This window comes from Tachysurus vachellii, chromosome 1 (genome assembly GCF_030014155.1).
Source record: "Tachysurus vachellii isolate PV-2020 chromosome 1, HZAU_Pvac_v1, whole genome shotgun sequence".
NCBI lineage: Eukaryota > Metazoa > Chordata > Actinopteri > Siluriformes > Bagridae > Tachysurus > Tachysurus vachellii.
The window spans coordinates 3702825-3721953 of NC_083460.1; the positions used below are offsets into that span (position 1 = coordinate 3702825).

Consider the following 19129-nt stretch of genomic DNA (forward strand, 5'->3'; position numbering starts at 1 on the left):
GCTTCCACAACACAGTGCAAGTAATTCTTTAAAATAATAAATATAAAAATAAAAGAGAGAATGAGCAAGATTTTTGTCATGGTGTTGATCATATAATGTGTACACGCTATCCTCATGGACACCTGGCAACCTCCAAAGACTTTGCAGCAGCAGCAGCAGCAGGCATACAGAAACCTTTAATTTTTATTTACCACACATTTAAAAAAGTGAACCACACTATACAAATGATATACTTGATAACAGGAAACAATGCCAAGGACACGCCTAAGGACCGGGTCAAACACGCACTGCTTTCCTTGGGATGTGTAGCTAAAATTTTTTCCTTTGTTAAAACATAACTTTCTGGCCATATTACCGCAAAGACTAAGCGGTTGTATTCTTAAATCCTCTAATAATGCATCATCTTTCTTTCTTTCTTTTTTTTGTTTATCCTTTATGACATTAGTTTAAATGCACATAGGCAGTTTGCATGCAAACCGTAGCGGGTTGGGGGTTTTTCAGTAATAGATTGATTGATTTTCGTCGGATTAAATGTCCGGGTTTATTTACAATAATGAAGTCTGTCCGTCCTGAGCCAGTTCGAGTGAAGCAAGACCAACGCACTCGGGGTGATTTAAAGGGAGGTCCAGCTCAGCAGACTCCGGCTATGATGACGCACACGTTAACACATGCGGTTCTTTTCCCGCTCATCTTTCTTCTTCGCAGATTTAAATAAAAAAAAAAAAAAAAAGAAAAGAAAAATCCTCCTCCGTTCACACATTCCCAAACGACATAGGCTGAACGTCAAAAGGAACGATGTTTTATTACATTAGGGCCAACTTAAAAGAGAGTGAGAGAGACGGAGGGGATGGGAAGATGAAGACGGGTGCATGTAAAGGAAATGGTTAAGCCAGGTAGCTGTAAGTGTCCTTCTCTCCGTCCACTCTCTCCAAGTATTCCTTCTCTATGAGAATGTCGATGCATTTCTGGAAGACAGAAGACAAAACTCGAATTAAAACCCTCTGAGGCAAAGCTGCAGAACGTCCACAAAACAAACTAGTCCCGTTATCACGGATGTTAAAGCAGCTAGATCAAGTTACCTCACCAGTAAGACTTCACTTATATCAATAAAAGAAAAAAAAGTCTCCTTTCCTGACTTTTACAATCGCAGACACCGGAGACTCCTTCCATAAATATTAAACATCTCACCATATCAAAAATATTTTAACCACTTTTTTTTTTTTTTTTTTAATCTTAGCTCATGTGCATCCCCATACAAGTTACAGTAAATTAAATCAACACCTTCTGACCAATCAGATGTGGAAATTCAATACTGCTGTGGTAGTTTATACCTTGATAACAGGGACTCTGGGCTTGAACCTAGAGGAAAGCTGGTTAAGAACCTCAGCCAGGAGCTGCTGGTGCTTCAGCATCTTCCTCATCTTCATGATGCGCACTATGGCGGCCTACAGGCATACAAGCGTCCGAGATGTTTACAAAGAGACAGAGCAGTCGACAAGGTTATAAAGGAATAAACAATTCTCTGTGGTGATTGGGAAAGCAGCGCCTTGTCAGAATCAGCACTTACCTGTATTAAGAGCTTCCGGTCTTCCTCGATGTTTTTGTGGGTTGTTTCCTGCTCTTGTTTCTGCTCCGTCTTCATTGGCACATTGATGTTCACGCGCAGCTTTTTACTGGACAAATGAAGCACGATGAAGTAAAATAATGAGTAAGAATTAGGTAGAAAACCCTGTTCACCCGTCACTGGTTAACTTTTGGTCACTTGGATTCAATCGTTTGTAAATATAATTAATGTAATATAAATCAGGGTTTCTGCAGGATTTAATCAGTCACATTTAAGTCACTTTTTAAGAGTCACATTTAAGTCACTTTTTAAGACCTTTTTATGACCATTATGATTTGAATTTATGACCTACACGAATTACGATAAATAACTTCCGTCATTAAAATTCCTTTTAAAAGTCTTTATTAGAATTAATAAAGAGTAATTCTATTATTTCTTACTTAAGATTAAGAAACTGAAGCCTTCGCCTTCTTTTCCTTGAGTATCAAGAACACAGGAACACAATTGTAACATTGTAAAGTAACATTGTGTGCAATAGGGCTTGATACCGATTGTTAGCGACGGGCTTGAGCCAGCTACTAAACGCACCGTCTTCGAGCCACAGATCGTTAAAGGTACATTTTCCCATTGTGATAGTCAGGATGATTTTAATTAAACTAAGCAGTGACTCAGTATGATACAGTATGTTCGGAGTTCGCGCGGGTTTCTGTGAAAGTCCTTCCGACAAGTCTGTATGCTGCCGCATGGACCTTGTAGTTCTGGAACGCTGTGATACCAGTGTGATACCACCAAGATTCCTCATACAGAACTACAACAGGCCAAACAAATGAATGTCATTGCCTCCGCGAGCGCATTTTGATTGAAGAACAAATTAATGGACGAGCAGATCAATTTAAGATGTGGCTAAATGTTTTTTATGACCTTGTATGGAAAATCCGGACGTTTTTATGTCTTTTTATGGCCTTAAATTCTTATTGTTAAATTTATGACTTTTTATGACCCCGCGGAAACCCTGTAAATAACGTAACAACTTAAATTGAAAAAGTCTTAAAAACAAACACTGCATTCAGTGACTTACTTCTTATAGCCCAGGTAGAGCTTTATGAGTGTTTCCGGTTTGAACTCCACCTCGTCCACGTTAGCATTCTCGTCCTCCAGGACCTGCATCAATCCAACAGTCAGCATGTAACAGACCCAACAAGGCTTCACTTATGAGTTATGCTTATGTCGCTTAGCCGTGGTCTTAAATTCAAGCAGTCACTTACCAGCAATTTGGACTTCAACAAAATTTGTAGGACTTGCACCAAAATATCCTGGAAAATTAAAAAAAAAAAAAATTTAAAAAAAAAGTTACTTTGTGGTATTCGTGAGGCCAAAGAAGTGGATGATGAAGTATATCACCATATTGATCATACAGTTACTCACCATTTTGATTTGTGTGCTGTCAGTCAACTGCTGGACTGTGTAAACATCCTCTGTGTTGTACTGTAGGAGAATGGCCATCTGAAATGTGGATGCCTACACACACACACACACACACACAATCAAAGGTGCTTGTCCGAACTGATTTGCATAGACTGACAACCAGTATTATGAGCATTAGCCAAGATGTGGAGAAAATTCTACAGATATTTTCCTCTCCCACTTGAATTAGGGTTCATTTTTGCCGGTTTCCTAAACATTAGAAGACCCAAAGTATGGCACTCCAAACAGATCTTAAATTAGGTTACAAGGCTACACAGGGATGGTACTCAGTGCTAGCTTGTTTAGTCACTAGAGGACACAGTGACACTATACTGACCTCACTATTTATATTGGTATTGCAACACAAAGACACGAGTTACTTTATGAGCACTTGCAAAAGCAGCGTAACAAACTACATTACACAATGATCTCCCGTACACAAGATAAAGCAAGTATGATTAGAACCTGTGTTTAATAACTTAACCCACTAGGAATTAGCTACAGTGAAACTACAAGTGATCAGTTGGTCCAAAGCATTACTCAAATCTTTTTGAAAAACAATAACGATGCAATATAAACGTCAGATGTGCTGTAAGTGTGTCTACCTGCAGGGTATATCTGTTCTTGAAGCAGTTGGTGACCAGCTCTCCTTTGGACAGGTGGTAGAGCCAGGTGAGTTTGCGACCGCTGTGTCTGCTGGCGTAGAAGGCTGTGAACCTTTGGTAGCTCCTCTCCAACTGTGTGTGTGTGTGTTTGGAGAGAGCAAGAGAGAATTCAGAAAACTGTTGTGAAGAAATCTGTTAGTTCCACGTATTATTATAGTCAAGTTAAGCCTTAGGACATGGACATTTGTCTGTGTGTGTGTGATCTGGGCATCCTTGGCTGAGAGGATAACACTGTGTGTGTGTGTGTGTGTGTGTGTGTGTGTGTGTGTGTGTGTATACCTCAGAAGGCAGAGCAAAAGTGCAGGATTGCTGGAAAGGCCAGGAACCAGAGCTCAGCACCTGGATACTGAAATCCACTGAAAAGAAGACAATTTATAAGCATTAGTTTTATATATTATATTTATATAATAATTTACCAATAGCATCGATATGTGAAAAAAATATAAAATTTACCTAATATATATATATATATATATATATATATATATATATATATATATATATATATATAGTCGCTGTCGGGCGGAAACCTCGTATGTCCAAATTTGGTCAATTTCATATTTTTTTCACATATCGATGCTATTGGTCAGTCCCCACGTGGGTCTGTTATTTTTACAAGTTATTAACCAATCTAAAGTCTTGAAAATAGCTTGAGCGCAAATCTCATAACTCCATTGGACACTTCAACTGTCCACCTCTTCCTCACTCCGTGGGAGAGCTTCACGGCATATTTCTCCTTAATAAGAGTCGCAACGAATCAACACGTCTTCTGAGGTAAATGTCTTCAAAACACTGGGCTCAAAGAAAAAAAAAATCTTGACCCCCGCTAGTTCTGGTGCTCGTCTGAGGACAGGAATTTAGCGCAAGACAATCCACTGTAACGCGGACTAAACCCTGTGCACTGCAGATAAGGTACAGCGTTTTTTTAATTTCCTGAAAAATAACGGTTTTGGAGATACGAGGATTCTGCCTGACAGAGACGATATATTATATTATATATATATATATATATATATATATATATATATATATATATATATATATATATATATATATATATATATATATATATATAAAAAACAAATAAACAAAAACTAAAAAAAAATGTTCTTTTCTGAAATGTGTTTCAGTGCTCAGGTAGGTTCAATCCCAAAAATCCTAATGGTTTTGCTGTTATTTTTATTATTATTATTTTTTTGAAAAGTGCTGAAACTCTAAACATTTAACTGGTGACCGGAAATACTACAAAGTTCTCAGCTATATAACAGTCATCAGATGGGATGTGTGTACCGTTTATATTTACATAATATTCATATAATCAGGATGTTTGATGAAAGGGAAATGTAGACACTGACTATTGTGGAACTGCCTCGCTGAGCAGTTTATTCATTACAGGAAACTTAAAGTTTAGTTTTTTTTTAAAAAGGCTAAAGTTTCATCAGCGTTGATCTGCGCGCTCGTACGTACAGTCTAAAGGCTCCGAGTTTGTGAGGTGCTTCTTGAACTGCTCGTTTAGGTCTTTGCTGACGCCGATGTCCTGGAACATGCGCTGCAGCTTGGACGTGTACTCAAAGCCACACGCTTGCTGTAAGGAGACACAAGGCCACAACAGACACCGCAAACCAATGATTCCCAAATCAAATCACAAATCCAAAATTAAACAGCTAAGAGATCCTGACATGACTGTTGTTGCAGGTAGAAACTGCAAAAGAAGTGCCGGCATTAAAGCAGGCAGGCAGAACCTTCAGTTTGGAGATCATGCTGGCCTCGGCATCGTCGCTGGCGCTGTTCTGGTGGACCAGACGCTTGGCCAGCATTTTTGCATAAAACTTCTGGAACACGTCTTTGTCCTCGATGTACTTAAACACCACCATCTGCAGAATGAGGTAAGGGGAAAACAAATGAAGTACACTTGTACATATCGATGCATGTTAACAGGACAATTTAAAGGTTAAACATACAGAGAGAAAGTAAACAAAACGCACTTAACTTGCTATGTGCTACACTTCAGCAGTCAGTTTCATCAATGCATCTGTTTGTCAACACTGTGCATGTTTACATGCAGTTCTACAACTCACCACTTGATTTAAAGTGTCTTCAAGCTCTGCTTCCTCTGGGTTTTTGGAGCTTTTCTTAAGCAGAGAGTCACAGTATCGAGCCAGAAGTTCAGGAGATTTGCTGGACGACTGGACCATCTTTGTGACGGCGTTGTTGTTGATGAAGCGCCCACAGGCCTGTTCAGAAACACAGACAAAAACAAACCGCATTACAGCCTTTCTGTTCGCCTCACAAACGTAAGCATTTCTTCATGTTTCTGTTCCAATCGTGTGTGAGGATGTAACATATATATATGATCGTGACAGAGAACAGAACATCTTTAATGAAAAAAAGTTACCTTATCCAATGCAGCAACAAAGCCAGCATCGTTGTTAAACGCAGACATCACCAAAGCGTTGTACTTTTTATGGACATCCAAAATAGTCTGGACGTACATTTTGGGGTCCTGGATAAAAGGTAAGAGACATACATGTGGTCTAAAGATGTTCAGAAGAACGTTTTTAACCCATGAGGTTTGTATTAGCTGGGTCTTTACACTCACATTAAGAGCAGCTTCCCCACATTTCTCAATAGCAGCTAGGCCCTGGTTGTAGATGTGCGTTTCTAGAAGCTTCTTGAGCTCTCCTAAACCGTCTGTGATCCGAGACACCAGGTTGTACATACGACCAAGATCTGCAGACAAAAAAAAATAACGGATACAAAATGTAAAACTGTCAGAGCAGAACCGGACTGAAACCAAAGCGGACGCTCTAAGCTTTATTTACACCTCCATACCTTCGTTCTTGTCTGCATCCAGAAGATTTTGGAATTCTGTGTGAAAGATCTCCAGGTGCTTTTCAATGAGAACCTGCTCACACTTCCTGGCTAGCTCATCCTGCGTGCTTTCGTGGAGGTAGACCTGTACCCTCCTCTGCTCTTCCAACAAACGTGCCTCTGCCTGCACCCACACCCACGGACATTTTTACAAGACGGCGTTAGACATTTTAGACGAAGTCGCATACGCACACAAACACGCACACTAAAGATCAACAGATCTGTGATTCATCTGGATTAAACTTGCCGCCATTTTAAACAGATGAAGCTGCTAGCAAAAAAGGCACATAAAGCAGCGTCTGAAACTCTAAGCACTTGCACGTTTCTACTTATAAGGCAATTTGGCAGACAAGTCCATGCTTCAAATTCCTGATACTGAGAAACATTCCTCAGTTCCTTTCTGGGGATTAACGTATTAAAATTAAAGCGTATTAAGGTAACCGGTTGGTTGCACAATTAACCACCTGACATTAAAAAAAAAAAGCTGGTTATTGCCAGACCTTTTTCATGTATTCAGTGACCGGGTTCTGCTGCAGGAATTCTGTGCTTTCCCTCGTGTAGAAGCGCTCAGTGTCGGCCAGGAACTGAGTCTCGAAGTATTCCTTGTAGACGGACAGAGTGGGTCCTTTGGCGAAGGCATCGTCCTCGTTCAGGCCCAGCTCAACTAGACAGAGGTAGTAATCTTCCATTATTATTTACTACTATAATAAATAAGTGGTCATATTGGATGAGTGCCCTCACATTGCTGTCTCACATACTTCATGATTCTTAAATGAACTTTAATAACAAGTTTATGGTTTCAATACTAGACCAAATTATAACATTTTAATAAGATTAATGTTTCAAATAGTTGGATTACATTCAGAAAATATAATGTATAATGGAAATATAATGATCATAGATAAAAAAGCAGGAGGTTGTATTTATTAATTTATTTGACCGTGAGCCGAGTGGATGAGCAAAATAAACACAACGGGTCTAGAAAAGTTGAAGACGCACCGTAGGATTGTACCACGCCACTGATGAGTCTGGTGTTGATGGTCTCTCCGTTTCGCTCCTTCTCAATAAGCTTCAATACCGCATTTGTAACCTAGCATAGTGAACAGAATAACTGAACTAAAGCAAAGCACCATTCAGTACATTTCTGTATGAACAATAAACATTTACAGCATTTGGCAGACGCCCTTATCCAGAGCGACTTACATCTCGTTTTATACAACTGAGCAATTGAGGGTTAAGCCTTAAGCCTTGCTCAGGGCCCCAGCAGTGGCAGCTTGGTGGACCTGTGATGCGAACTCACAACCATCCGATTGGCAGCCCAACACCTTAACCACTAGGCTACAACTTCCACACATAAAAGTATGTGCTTATTGAACATCAAATACCAGAAGCCCTTTCTACTAGGCTTTGGAGCGTGACTGTGGAGAGGTCTGGTTAGTGTTCACTGGGGTTGAGTCAGGGCTCCGCTCAGGACACTTTAATGTGGCTCAGGGGCTTTGTGCACAGGGGCATTGTTATGCTGGAACAGGTTTGGGCCTCTTAGTTCCAGTGAAGGGAAATTAGTGACAGAACAACATATCAGTGTGATCAGGTAACCACATACTTTCTAACCATATAGTGCGCTTACAAGACACCGATCCCAGAATAAGATTCCTCCCATGTAGCATCAAACACAAACCTGCTTATTAAGAGGCCGGAAGAGGCATTCTCTCCAGGTCACTAAGGCCAGCTGGGAAAAACATGGAAAAAAAGAAATTATACTTCTTAGAGCACATCACACACACACACACACACACACACACACACACACACACACACACACACACACACACACACACGATTCGAGAGCACTGTACCGAGTAGATTTCGTAGATCCCCTTGCGACCCTCGTCACATTCGCGACGCACCCAGTGGCGGTTGAGGTAGGCACAGATACCATTGAGCACTTTGCTGGAGAACCTGTAATCTTCCCACTGCTGTGTGTAGAACTTCAGAACGCTCTCGTCCATCAAGTCCTCTCCATCCTGAGAAAACAGTGAAATGCTGGAAACGTCAGAAGTAGTAGAATGCATTTACACACACCAAAAAAAAAAAAAAAATCTGTTTTACATCAAATGTACCTAAAAGAAACTATACAATATTGAGGTTATTATTCTCGGCAGCATTTTAAGAAGAATGTGTAAAGATTTCTGTCCTACCTTTAGTAAGTTTGTAAGGTAATTCTTCAAGAACTCCTTCAGTCTCTTGTACAGCTCGAGGCCCACAAACTGAGCTCCTCCTGGAGTGGGTGCCTTCTTGGAAGGTTTGGATTGGGGAATGCCCGGCCCGCGGGCCTGGTTCGACTGGTGCACGCTCGTGCAGTAATTATACACATGACTGGAAGCATGAAGTCAAGAACTTACACAGATACGAACACAGGCAGAAACATGGATAACAAAAACATATTGGGTTTGTTGATAAATGACAACATGAACTTTGTTGTCCCTGGAGATGACTAATGTGAGTGGACCTACAGTCAGAGCTGTAATTAGTAATAAGTAAATTATGAATAATAACACAGAGCAAGAAGATAACATCAGTACAGAGATAAACAAACAGCACTGACGTGAGAATATGAATTTCCTGTGTGGCACACCAGCCTGATGAATAAAGCATATGAGGAATTATATTCCAAATATTCAACTGAACGAGCACTCAGGATACGTGTAGAGCTCCATGTAGCGAGATTTGGCCATGCTCTGGCGAGTGTACACCTGCTGAATGCCTGCTCGCAGGTCATCCCAGATCTGGTCCAGCCCAATCTGTTTGAGTCCATGAGGGTTTTGGCTCCTGGTAGACGACATCCTCTGTCCTCTCCCCGTCTTCCCTGCTGCTGTGTGTCGGAATCTCTTCCTGGCGTTTGGCTCTGTGTGTCCCTTGGCTCGATGAGGTGGCGCCCAGCTAGTCCTCCATAGGGCGCGGCGGACGGCGACAACGAGGAGAAAAAGACGAGGCCTCGGAACGCGGAAGCAGCGCGCCAGGCGACTGTAGGGGGACACTTAAGTAACAGTCAAGAAAGAAACCTGCAGGAGAAATAAAGGAGAATCAGGTCAGGGGTTACATCATGACCTGTGATCTAATCACAGACATCATTCTAATCGTAGGTTACGTATTTGTGCTTGTTCAATGAAAAATGCTAAGGAATGAATGACTGATGCTTCATGAAACCGATACATTAATAACCAAGCCAAAGTGCAAGAACGTCAGAATCATGGTCACCTCGCATTAGTTTCCTTGCAAAGCGCATGTGACACCTGAGCGTGAAAAAAAAAGCACGAGAGAAAAATTAACAAGTCTGTCTATCATTCTGACGTCATCTCTCTCTCTCTCTCTCTCTCTCTCCGAAATAGAAGCTGCAGCTGTTTTCCCTCTGGATAATCATGGCTTGTGAGGAAGCGACACTATTCATTACACGCTGCAGTTTCCTTCTTGTAACCATGGCAACAGAACCAAGAGCGTGGGCGAATAATAGACGGTCAGAGACGGCGGTGTCACCGCGTGATCTTGCACCAGGTCATGACTCTGAACAGACAATTAGCTCGATCGTGAGAACGGTTGTAATATCGAGTCAGTTCGGAATAGTGAAACTTGACCGAACTCAAAGGCTATCTTGGTTTGCTGTTTGTTTAGACACGTCTGGGCTGGAGTTGTTTCCCTGGCTTCAATCAAACCGTGAGATCAGTAACTCCGACACAAAGGCTGAGCCGAACACAGTAAATTAGGCTAATCAGTCGTTGTGTCGCACTTTCTGGCAGCTAAGTGAATGAGGGCAATCAGAGATCAAAAGTCTTAACAGGATAAAATGAGGGTGCCGGCACCGAGATTCAGCGGAGTTCAGTCTCACGATCTAGGTCGAGGAGGAAGTGACTAAGGACAGAGGAAGTCGTTGTCGAGACGCTTAACTAATTTCCACCACATCCGCATTACTCTGATTGATAAGTCAGAACTGTTATGGAGAAGAGGACATCACACTAGTGTTAATTTCGTCACACGAGACGAGACGAAATATCTTCGTCAACAACCTTTTTTTTCATGACTGAGACGAGACGATGACAAGACTGCACCACTGTCCAAAAACGCTGACTAAGACTAAATTAACATGCATTATTGTTGACGAAAAAAGACGAGATGAAAATGTTTTGTATAAAATAAAAACTAAGATAAAATATCTCTTTGTTTTCGTCTACAATTGTCTCTGCTTTTTCATCAGCTGTTACGCCTTTAAAATATTCAGAACGAGTTCGCGGCTTCGCGCTGTTTAGTGTGTGCCTAGAAACAATTCGTCCACACGCCACTCAAAAAAAACTACTGAACGCAAATCCACCCCTGGTCTAGGCAGCTTTTTGTGTTAAATTATATTTCCTGTCGCTGCGCAGGCTCTTTTATTGTACATGACAGCTTATGTCCCGATGACCGGTCTTTGCATTACGATTAAAATCAGTATCAATAAAGTAAAAAATGTGATGTTCGGTCAAGTTCGAGTGAAACATATGTGAAACACTTTTTTTTACTGAAATGTTTATCAGTAATAATCTCAGTAACAATGTGTCATTTTAAAAAAAGACTACAATTTTTTGACTAAAACTAGACTAAAATTAAAAGACTTTTAGTCGACTAAAACTAAGACTAACAAAAAAAAATATGTGAATGACTAAATATGACTAAAACTAACAAGGACATTTGGCACAAGACTAAGACTAAATTAAATATAACTGACGAAATTAACACTACATCACAATCTGTCTCATTTTAAAGCATTTCCCAGAAAATAACAATTTAGCCAGTTAGGATCGCTGTGGAAACTGTGAACAATAAGAGGGAGTCCCCAGGCTGTCGCTGGAAAACATTCACACACTCATTCACACCTTCAGCCAATCCACGTACGTTTTGGGGAGGAAGAGAGAAGTAACACAGACACGAAGAGAACGCAAAACACCACAGACACACGGTAACCAGAGCTGGCAGTTCCTCTTTTGTAAAGGGGGAACTATTTTAAATGAGACACCATACTAAAGCATAACAATGTTACTATAATGTACAACAAAACCAATCCAATCCATGGTGTCTATAAAGTTACCTTGAATGATTAAAAAAAACCAATGTACGAATGTTCACACAAGAAATTAGAATTTGTGAAAAGTCGATCATAACCTCCTCAGTGCTACTGAGACTAGGGCTGGGCGATATGCCCGAAAACTGTATCACGATATCAGTGTTTCGTATCGGTCGATATCGATATCATAAACTTTTTTATGGCCCATTTAAAATAAGGACAAGGAGAAAAATATATTACAATTAAACATTTTTATTTTAAACTAAACCTTCCTCTTATCGTAATCCCTTCAGTTATTAAGACAGAAATGTCAACAACAACCAGGAAACTCAAATAACTAAAATGTAAACATAAGTCTAAAGTCACAATGAACACTTAACAATTATCTCTTAACATTTAAGGTGCAAAATGAAAGAAAATGTAAGAAATGCTTAATAAAAAGTGTAACAAAATAGTGCAAAGTGTTAAATATAAACTACTGCCTTTAAGTCATGCAACTTAACTTCCAGAACTAAAAGATTCTAAATCTACAGCTCAGGCATAACATAAGCCTTTACTGTCTAATTTGGAATGCTTTGTGGTAATTAAGAGGCAAAAAACATGGACAGGAACTTGGACCTAGAGGCCATGCATGGTTTCACACCGAGTGCTTTAAGCGCATGCGCATATATATCTATCTATCTATTTTATATATAGTCAGTCAGAATATAAAAGTCTCTCTCAACGTGTAACTCCTCGCATCTCCTTCAGCTTTTACGCAAGTACGTTGTCTCACACGCACAAAATAATTGCACAAGAACGTGACGTGAGCTTTAAATTTAATTAAAAGAAGCTTCGAGGCAGAGGAATTTGCCTCGTATATTTTTGTAATCGAGTTACTCGAGGAATCGTTTCAGCCCTAGTTGTAATATCCAAAAAGCTGCCGTACTGGTGCGCTGACTTTTCCCCTTTTATTTACAATTTCCTCGCTCGCTGCAGCTCATTTTCTGCTTATCAGTCGCCGGGTTACTGAAGAGGAATCCAGCACGAGACAATGACATGGCGCAACCAAACTTGATACTGTTACATGATTGACTGTTAGCGTGTCACTCCCCAAGTTGCTAGGTTACCAGAGATCGGGTGCCTTTGTTAATGCAGCCAAACTTGCTTCGCAACCTCTGTTTTCTTCCGACGAAGAATAAAAAATATCGAACGTTTTATCGAGCACGTTTTTTATCGCTATCGATCACGTGTCTATCGCGATGCATATCGTTATCGTTTTACCACCCAGCCCTAACTGAGACTAAATTTACTCTCGAGTAGACTCGTTAACGTGAAACTTCATCGGATTCATAGAATCTTATTATGAGCATCAATCACTAATCTTTTATAATATCGACGTTAGCAAATGAAAACAGAGTAAAGAAAGTGAGCAAATAAACTAATAAATAAAGACAGATTAAACTTTTATTCAATTTCGACAAAACAAAATTGAAGCAGAAACAGAAAACGAGCCGATCTGTCCGTGCAGAGCCACAATCCGTGCTTAAAGTTGTGAACCATAGTCATGCTCTCTCACTTAATATTATATATTACTGCATATTTTATTGGCATAAAAGGGAGTAAAAATTATTTCCACTTGTTTTCCAGTCTGTATGCTTATTTTGTGCTCCCAGCTGTCTGTGCTTTTTTGTCCTTTTATGGAGTCATGTGGCTATTGCAAATATACGCTGTCAGGAACGCACTTAATGAATTTTCTGTTGGAATTTCAGTGGAAAATTTTAGTTCATTTTGGCTTAAACAAAACTTTACTGAATGACTGATAAATGTGTGCATGTGTTAAATAAATCATAACTGTTTATTGCACAAAGTCAAAGGTCTTAGGATCCGACTGGTACACAAAACACACACACGCTTTGTGGTCCTCAGGAGGTCCACAAAGGCAGACAGACCATCATGACCAGAAACTACTAGGATAGTGGATGCTTGTGTGTGTGTACGGGTGTATCAAATACAGCTGCATTACTATAGATGGTGTACACCTAATTCTACACCCCATGTGTGGTGGAAGTGCTCGTATGGAATAAATAACTTTAGGGGGTGTCGAGTAAACAAAAAAATAATCAATAACCGGAAGGTGTGATTTATCACCTTGAAGTGGTTTACTTTATTCTAACCGCACATCCTGTGTGCTTTATTCCTCAAATTTCTTAAATGATGCATTATCATTTTTTTTTATCCAATTAAGATTTACAGACATTGAGGGAAAAACTGAGAAAGAAGTTATAGAAGTTCATATCATCGGGTACATTATAAAAGCTATAAACCACCGTCAGCACATTCGCCTCACACCTCCAGGGTCGGGGTTCGATTCCCGCTCCACCTTGTGTGTGTGGAGTTTGCATGTTCTCCCCGTGCCTCGGGGGTTTCCTCCGGGTACTCCGGTTTCCTCCCCCAGTCCAAAGACATGCATGGTAGGTTGATTGGCATCTCTGGAAAAATTGTCCCTAGTGTGTGATTGCGTGAGTGAATGAGTGTGTGTGCCCTGCGATGGGTTGGCACTCCGTCCAGGGTGTATCCTGCCTTGATGCCCAATGACGCCTGAGATAGGCACAGGCTCCCCGTGACCCGAGGTAGTTCGGATAAGCGGTAGAAAATGAATGAATGAATGAATGAATGAATAAACCACCGTCCCCTCACATATCTATAGAGAAGTGAGGAAGTTTAAAGTCCTGAGCATTTTCCTGTCTTCACTCCTGACTAACACTGGAGACTCCTTCCATAAACCTCATACATTTACATGTACATTTATACAACTGAGCAATTGACGGTTAAGGGCCTTGATCAAGGGCCCTGTAGTGGCAGCTTACAATGCCCCTTCTCCACCAAGGCGGATTGAGTACTGGTTCAGAGACAGAGCCTAATTTAAAATCAGTTCTTTCTTTTTCAACACCCAAAACACAGGCTCTGAACCAGGAAAAGTGGTTCTTAAGTAGGACCAAAACATTGCTGGTTTAGACTTAAGAACCGCTTGCATCAGGGGCTGGGTGTGGGGTTGGGGTTACTGTTACCAACAAGACAAAAAAAAAAAAAAAAAAAGAACGTCGGTAGTGCCATGCTGTGTTTGGATGCCAATGTAGGTTCGCAAAGCCATGAGCATTAACAGTAAAGCAACATCCGCCGTTGTTGATGTTGTCTTTGCTAACGTTGCTGTATAACGTTGTATACAGTGACATAAGACTTGGCTCTGTGATGGCTCTCTAGCCCATGGAAAGGAAAACCGCTTCTTAGAAGGCTTGCCAGTGGAACCAACTTCGAACCATCATCAGCGCTAACTCTGAACCAGCACCCGGTTCTTTCTGGTGGAAAGGGGTGGACCTGGGATTCGAACTCATGACCTTCTGGTCAGTAGTCCAACATCTTAACCAATAGACAACAACATCACACATACAAATCCCTCTGAACGTTCTGTTACTATAGAAGCGTATCCTTCTAGACTTTAAAGATAGACTTTTAGAAGTTAGGGTCAGAGTCCAGGGTCAGCTATGATACAGCGCCCCTGGAGCCGACAGGGTTATTATCATTGCGCAAGGGCCCAATAGGGGCAGTTTCGCTTCCGATCTACAACCCATATCAAAAACACCTGCTGTTTGTCAATCAACATCCAGTTGTTTGTCAACACGTTTCCACCAGACAGATGTGTAATAAGACGTATTACAGTTACAGCCGTCTATACGCGCTGCCCGTCTGCTATCATCATAATAGGATGTTATTATTGCTATTATGGGATGGACGCTTACGTCAAATCATGTTTGCGAACTGAGCACGATTAGCTAATGACACGTCGTTTTCACGGCTTCCTGTCTGACGCCCAACGTCGTGTGGGGAACAAAATTACAACATTAAAAAAAAGTATCGACCGTTTGTAATGACACGATAAGACCAAGCGACATTACGAAAGAATTCTGATATGCTAGGTTTCAGAGTTAGCCGCTAAAGCTAAAGAGCTAGCATGCTACAGCAAGCTACAGAGTTAGCAAACTACAGATTTATAGATATCTATGCAAGCTACAGAGCTAGCAAGCTAAAGAGCTAGCAAGCTAAAGAGCTAACAAGCTAAAGAACTAACAAGCTAAAGAGCTAACAAGCTAAAGAACTAGCAGTTACCGGGAGGCCCGAGTTGGCAACAAGCACGAAATGTAGCATTTAGCTACAAAACATAGTAAAGTATATTGTATTATAACGACGTAGTTTAACGACTAGTTATAAAACTATGTAGCCTGTTTAACAGGTTAAGCTAAACTAGCATTTTTAGTTAAACAAACCTAGCCGGCTAAAATGCGCGCACTTACCATTGTCCAGCAGCGAGTGTTTCTCAAGCTTCAGATCACGAACACATGAAAGAAAAACAAACCAACAATTTATTCCCAAGTTTCGGATAATCTTCCAATTTATAAATCCCTCAGAAATACGACTCGTCCTACACAGACTCTCGTGTAACGCAGTCCAATATTCGCTAACAAAGCTACAACCGCAGTTACATTGAGTGGCAAAATGGCGCCGGAGCTCAAATCCATCCAAACGTCTTTCACGAGTGCACTACAGAGGGGTTAAATCGATACCTTCTGTAGGCTACGGAAGTGCACTACGTGTGCAAAAGGGACGTATTTAGGACACAGCCGATGATATTGCCATTAAAGTGTGCTCTCATAAATGTGTCCGTAAGGAAACGCGTACTTGAGAGGATGACGTTCCGCTTCTCAGTTAAAAAAAAAAATAGTGCGTATATATAATATTAAGTGAAGCTTACTTTGTTAAATTTAGTAAACATAATGTTATTTATTTATACTATTTATACTATAATCCTTTTTCAAAGCACCGTGTAAACGTTCTCAGCATTGGATTGTGTTATTTTATAGTTAGTTTTTTATAGTCAGGGCTACTTTTTGGTTCAATATGAAATGATTTCTTGTGTTTTTAAAAAGGTTTAATCGAGAAAATTAACAAGCTCCAATAACTAGAGTAAGAAGTATATTGGCTATAGCTTGAGTAGTATATCATATCAAAAAGTGTGACAGATTATACTGTTTCGATCAACAGTGATTTTCCCCATCGGTAAAAAAACAAACAAACAAGGAATAAAAATCAACTTTTCATTTTCAACCATTACATCATGGAATTATTATGTTGATTTACAATAATGATGGATATTATATGTACCTGTTTATTTTCTTCCTGTTTTATTTCATTCCCCAAAATCTAGGTGTTTTGACAGAAGACCAGGACATCTAGATCTTTAAGGACATGCAACAAAGTACAAATCTTCATACACATATACAAATATATATCCGTATTTGTATACCGTATGCTCAAAAGCCGCAAACCAGGACAGGTAGAAATGACTGGAAATGAACCGCATGTGGTCTCTACAGCTGCTGAGGATATAAAATTTAATTTCTCCTTCTGCTGAAGGTCAGCAAGGCCACGTCAGATTTGAACCTACTGGATTATCAAACGAGAAACAATGCAATATTTTATTGATTTTTGCAATGCTTTCATAACTGTACACACTGCATTCATACAATTGTTATATATAATAACACATAAAGGTAAGAAAAAAAAAACAATTAGCAAATTTTTGTGCTGAATCAATGGATATTTTGTAAACATATAAATATTTCAGGTCATTCACTTTACATTTATTGTAACGTTGCATATGGGGGAAAAAAAAAGCTATAAAAACATAATGTTCTTAACAGCAGATGTTATACGTTACATGATTAGAAGAAAAAATGAAAGTAACCTGCGTGTCTACAGCCTGTTCTTATGGCGTTTACCGGCTTGGTTTTAGAACAACACGACGCATAAACACATTAAAGGCGACAAGATCCATAAAGTGAAATCACTCGCTTTAATAATGATCATGCTTGCAAACAAACAAACAAACAAACAAAAGTATCATAATAAACTAATAAGCTAGTTCGGAAACCTACATTCTCTATTCTAAAGCTGTGTGCAAAAGTTTACACACCCTTAAGACAAAATGAAGAAAAGTTTCTAGCGACGAGATGTTCATTAAGGAAACCCTTAAGGACGTTAATACTGACAGAAAACACGATATCGGCTCAAATTTGTGCATCCAGGGAACATTACTGATCATTCTGTTTATGTTCTCTGGTAAACTGTTTGCAGACCAATTTTTGAGTTTATTTATTTGGTCATCTTTGTGAAATTAGAGGTACATTTTATTTTCCCCTCCACCTCCATTCATCGACCATGGGGGGCACAAACTTTTGCACACGACTGTAGATATGTAGGAAAAAATGCTGTCAATCTACCTGCCATCACCAGACAACACTGTAAATGCTGACAAAACGAGATAAAGCAATTCTTTCCTTTTGGCCAGCAGGATAAGTATGAAGTGTGTTCATGTTAAAGTTTATATTTTTTCTTCTGAGCTCGGCTGAATGTCGTGAGGAATTATTTAGCTGCACGTCAAATCTAATCAGGATTGTGCTGAAGCGCATCAGAGAACATGCATGTGGTTGTGCTGCAGTTCTGTACGGAGCTCGGTTTAGGCACCGGGGCTTACTCTAGGACCATGCATTAAAATAAACAATACCAACAAACAAACAAACAAACAATGTTCTCATCATTTTCTGTATGTATTGCCAGCTAGTGAAAGACCATCTTGGCACTGCATTGTACTTTAGAACCACACAAAACAAACAAACAAACACATTATAGGCACCGTGTCTTACTTTAAAAACCATACGTATAAACAAACAAACAAAGAAAGAAACAAGTTATTTATCCTTTTCTTGATCCTGTGAAAAAAGTAGTTTTGGCACTGTCCTAGATTTTACAACGGACAAAAAATAAACAAACAAACAAATAAATAAAAAGAAACAAATGAATAAATAAAACAAATAAATAAAGACAGAAACCAATACAGAAATGAAGCAAAACAAATGCATTTTAAAAACAAACAAGTATACAAAAAATAAATAAAAATAAAGACAATGGAAAGAAAGAAAGAAAGAAAGAAAGAAAAAACACTAGTTCTTTGTACTTATAAAGCTTGTCATTTTGCTGAATATATATTCTGAACCACAAACAAACAAAAAGTTTGCAATAAATAAACAGAAATAAAGTATAGCAAACACATATTAAAACAAAACAAACAAAAAATAATAAAGAAGACACGCAGACACAAATAAAGGAAAACAAAAAAACAAATAAATAAATAAATAAGAAAAACAGAAAAAACTTCACTTCTGTGTTCTTTTTGATGCTGTATATTTTTGTTGCCACACAAACAAACAAACAAACAAAATCAATAAAACAAACAAACAGTGTGAAATGATGAATGAAGGATTGTTCATTTAACGGTTGGAGACGCCGAGTTGATCATCAACTGAGTCTCTCAGGATCGTCAGCTGAACAAAACCCAGTCATTAGTTTGGTGTTAAATGAATAATAAATGCAGTGAGA

At 39.5% G+C, this 19129-nt stretch overlaps 1 protein-coding gene across 1 annotated transcript; it reads right to left on the reverse strand.

The window, feature by feature from the left end:
* Positions 1 to 165: 165 nt before the first annotated feature.
* cul1a (cullin 1a) lies at positions 166 to 16202 on the reverse strand. Its single transcript, XM_060868379.1, has 21 exons — positions 15988 to 16202; positions 9268 to 9626; positions 8763 to 8940; positions 8421 to 8588; positions 8243 to 8293; positions 7564 to 7654; positions 7065 to 7228; positions 6526 to 6688; positions 6293 to 6423; positions 6089 to 6196; positions 5772 to 5927; positions 5436 to 5567; positions 5161 to 5278; positions 3973 to 4049; positions 3634 to 3765; positions 2990 to 3082; positions 2830 to 2877; positions 2643 to 2725; positions 1568 to 1673; positions 1332 to 1445; positions 166 to 965 (listed from the first exon to the last, which is right to left on the reverse strand). Exons 2-21 carry the CDS (start codon positions 9405 to 9407, stop codon positions 885 to 887), a joined length of 2334 nt encoding a protein of 777 aa, XP_060724362.1. The 5' UTR covers positions 9408 to 9626; positions 15988 to 16202; the 3' UTR covers positions 166 to 884.
* Positions 16203 to 19129: the final 2927 nt, after the last annotated feature.

Excerpts from the sequence above, each read along its gene's own strand:
- cul1a (XM_060868379.1), bottom strand. The coding sequence starts at position 9,407 with ATGTCGTCTACCAGGAGCCAAAACCCTCATGGACTCAAACAGATTGGG. Across the intron at positions 6,197-6,292 it reads GTGGGGAAGCTGCTCTTAAT|GACCCCAAAATGTACGTCCA; the intron begins GTGAGTGTAAAG and ends CCTTTTATCCAG. Across the intron at positions 1,674-2,642 it reads CTCTACCTGGGCTATAAGAA|TAAAAAGCTGCGCGTGAACA; the intron begins GTAAGTCACTGA and ends TCATTTGTCCAG.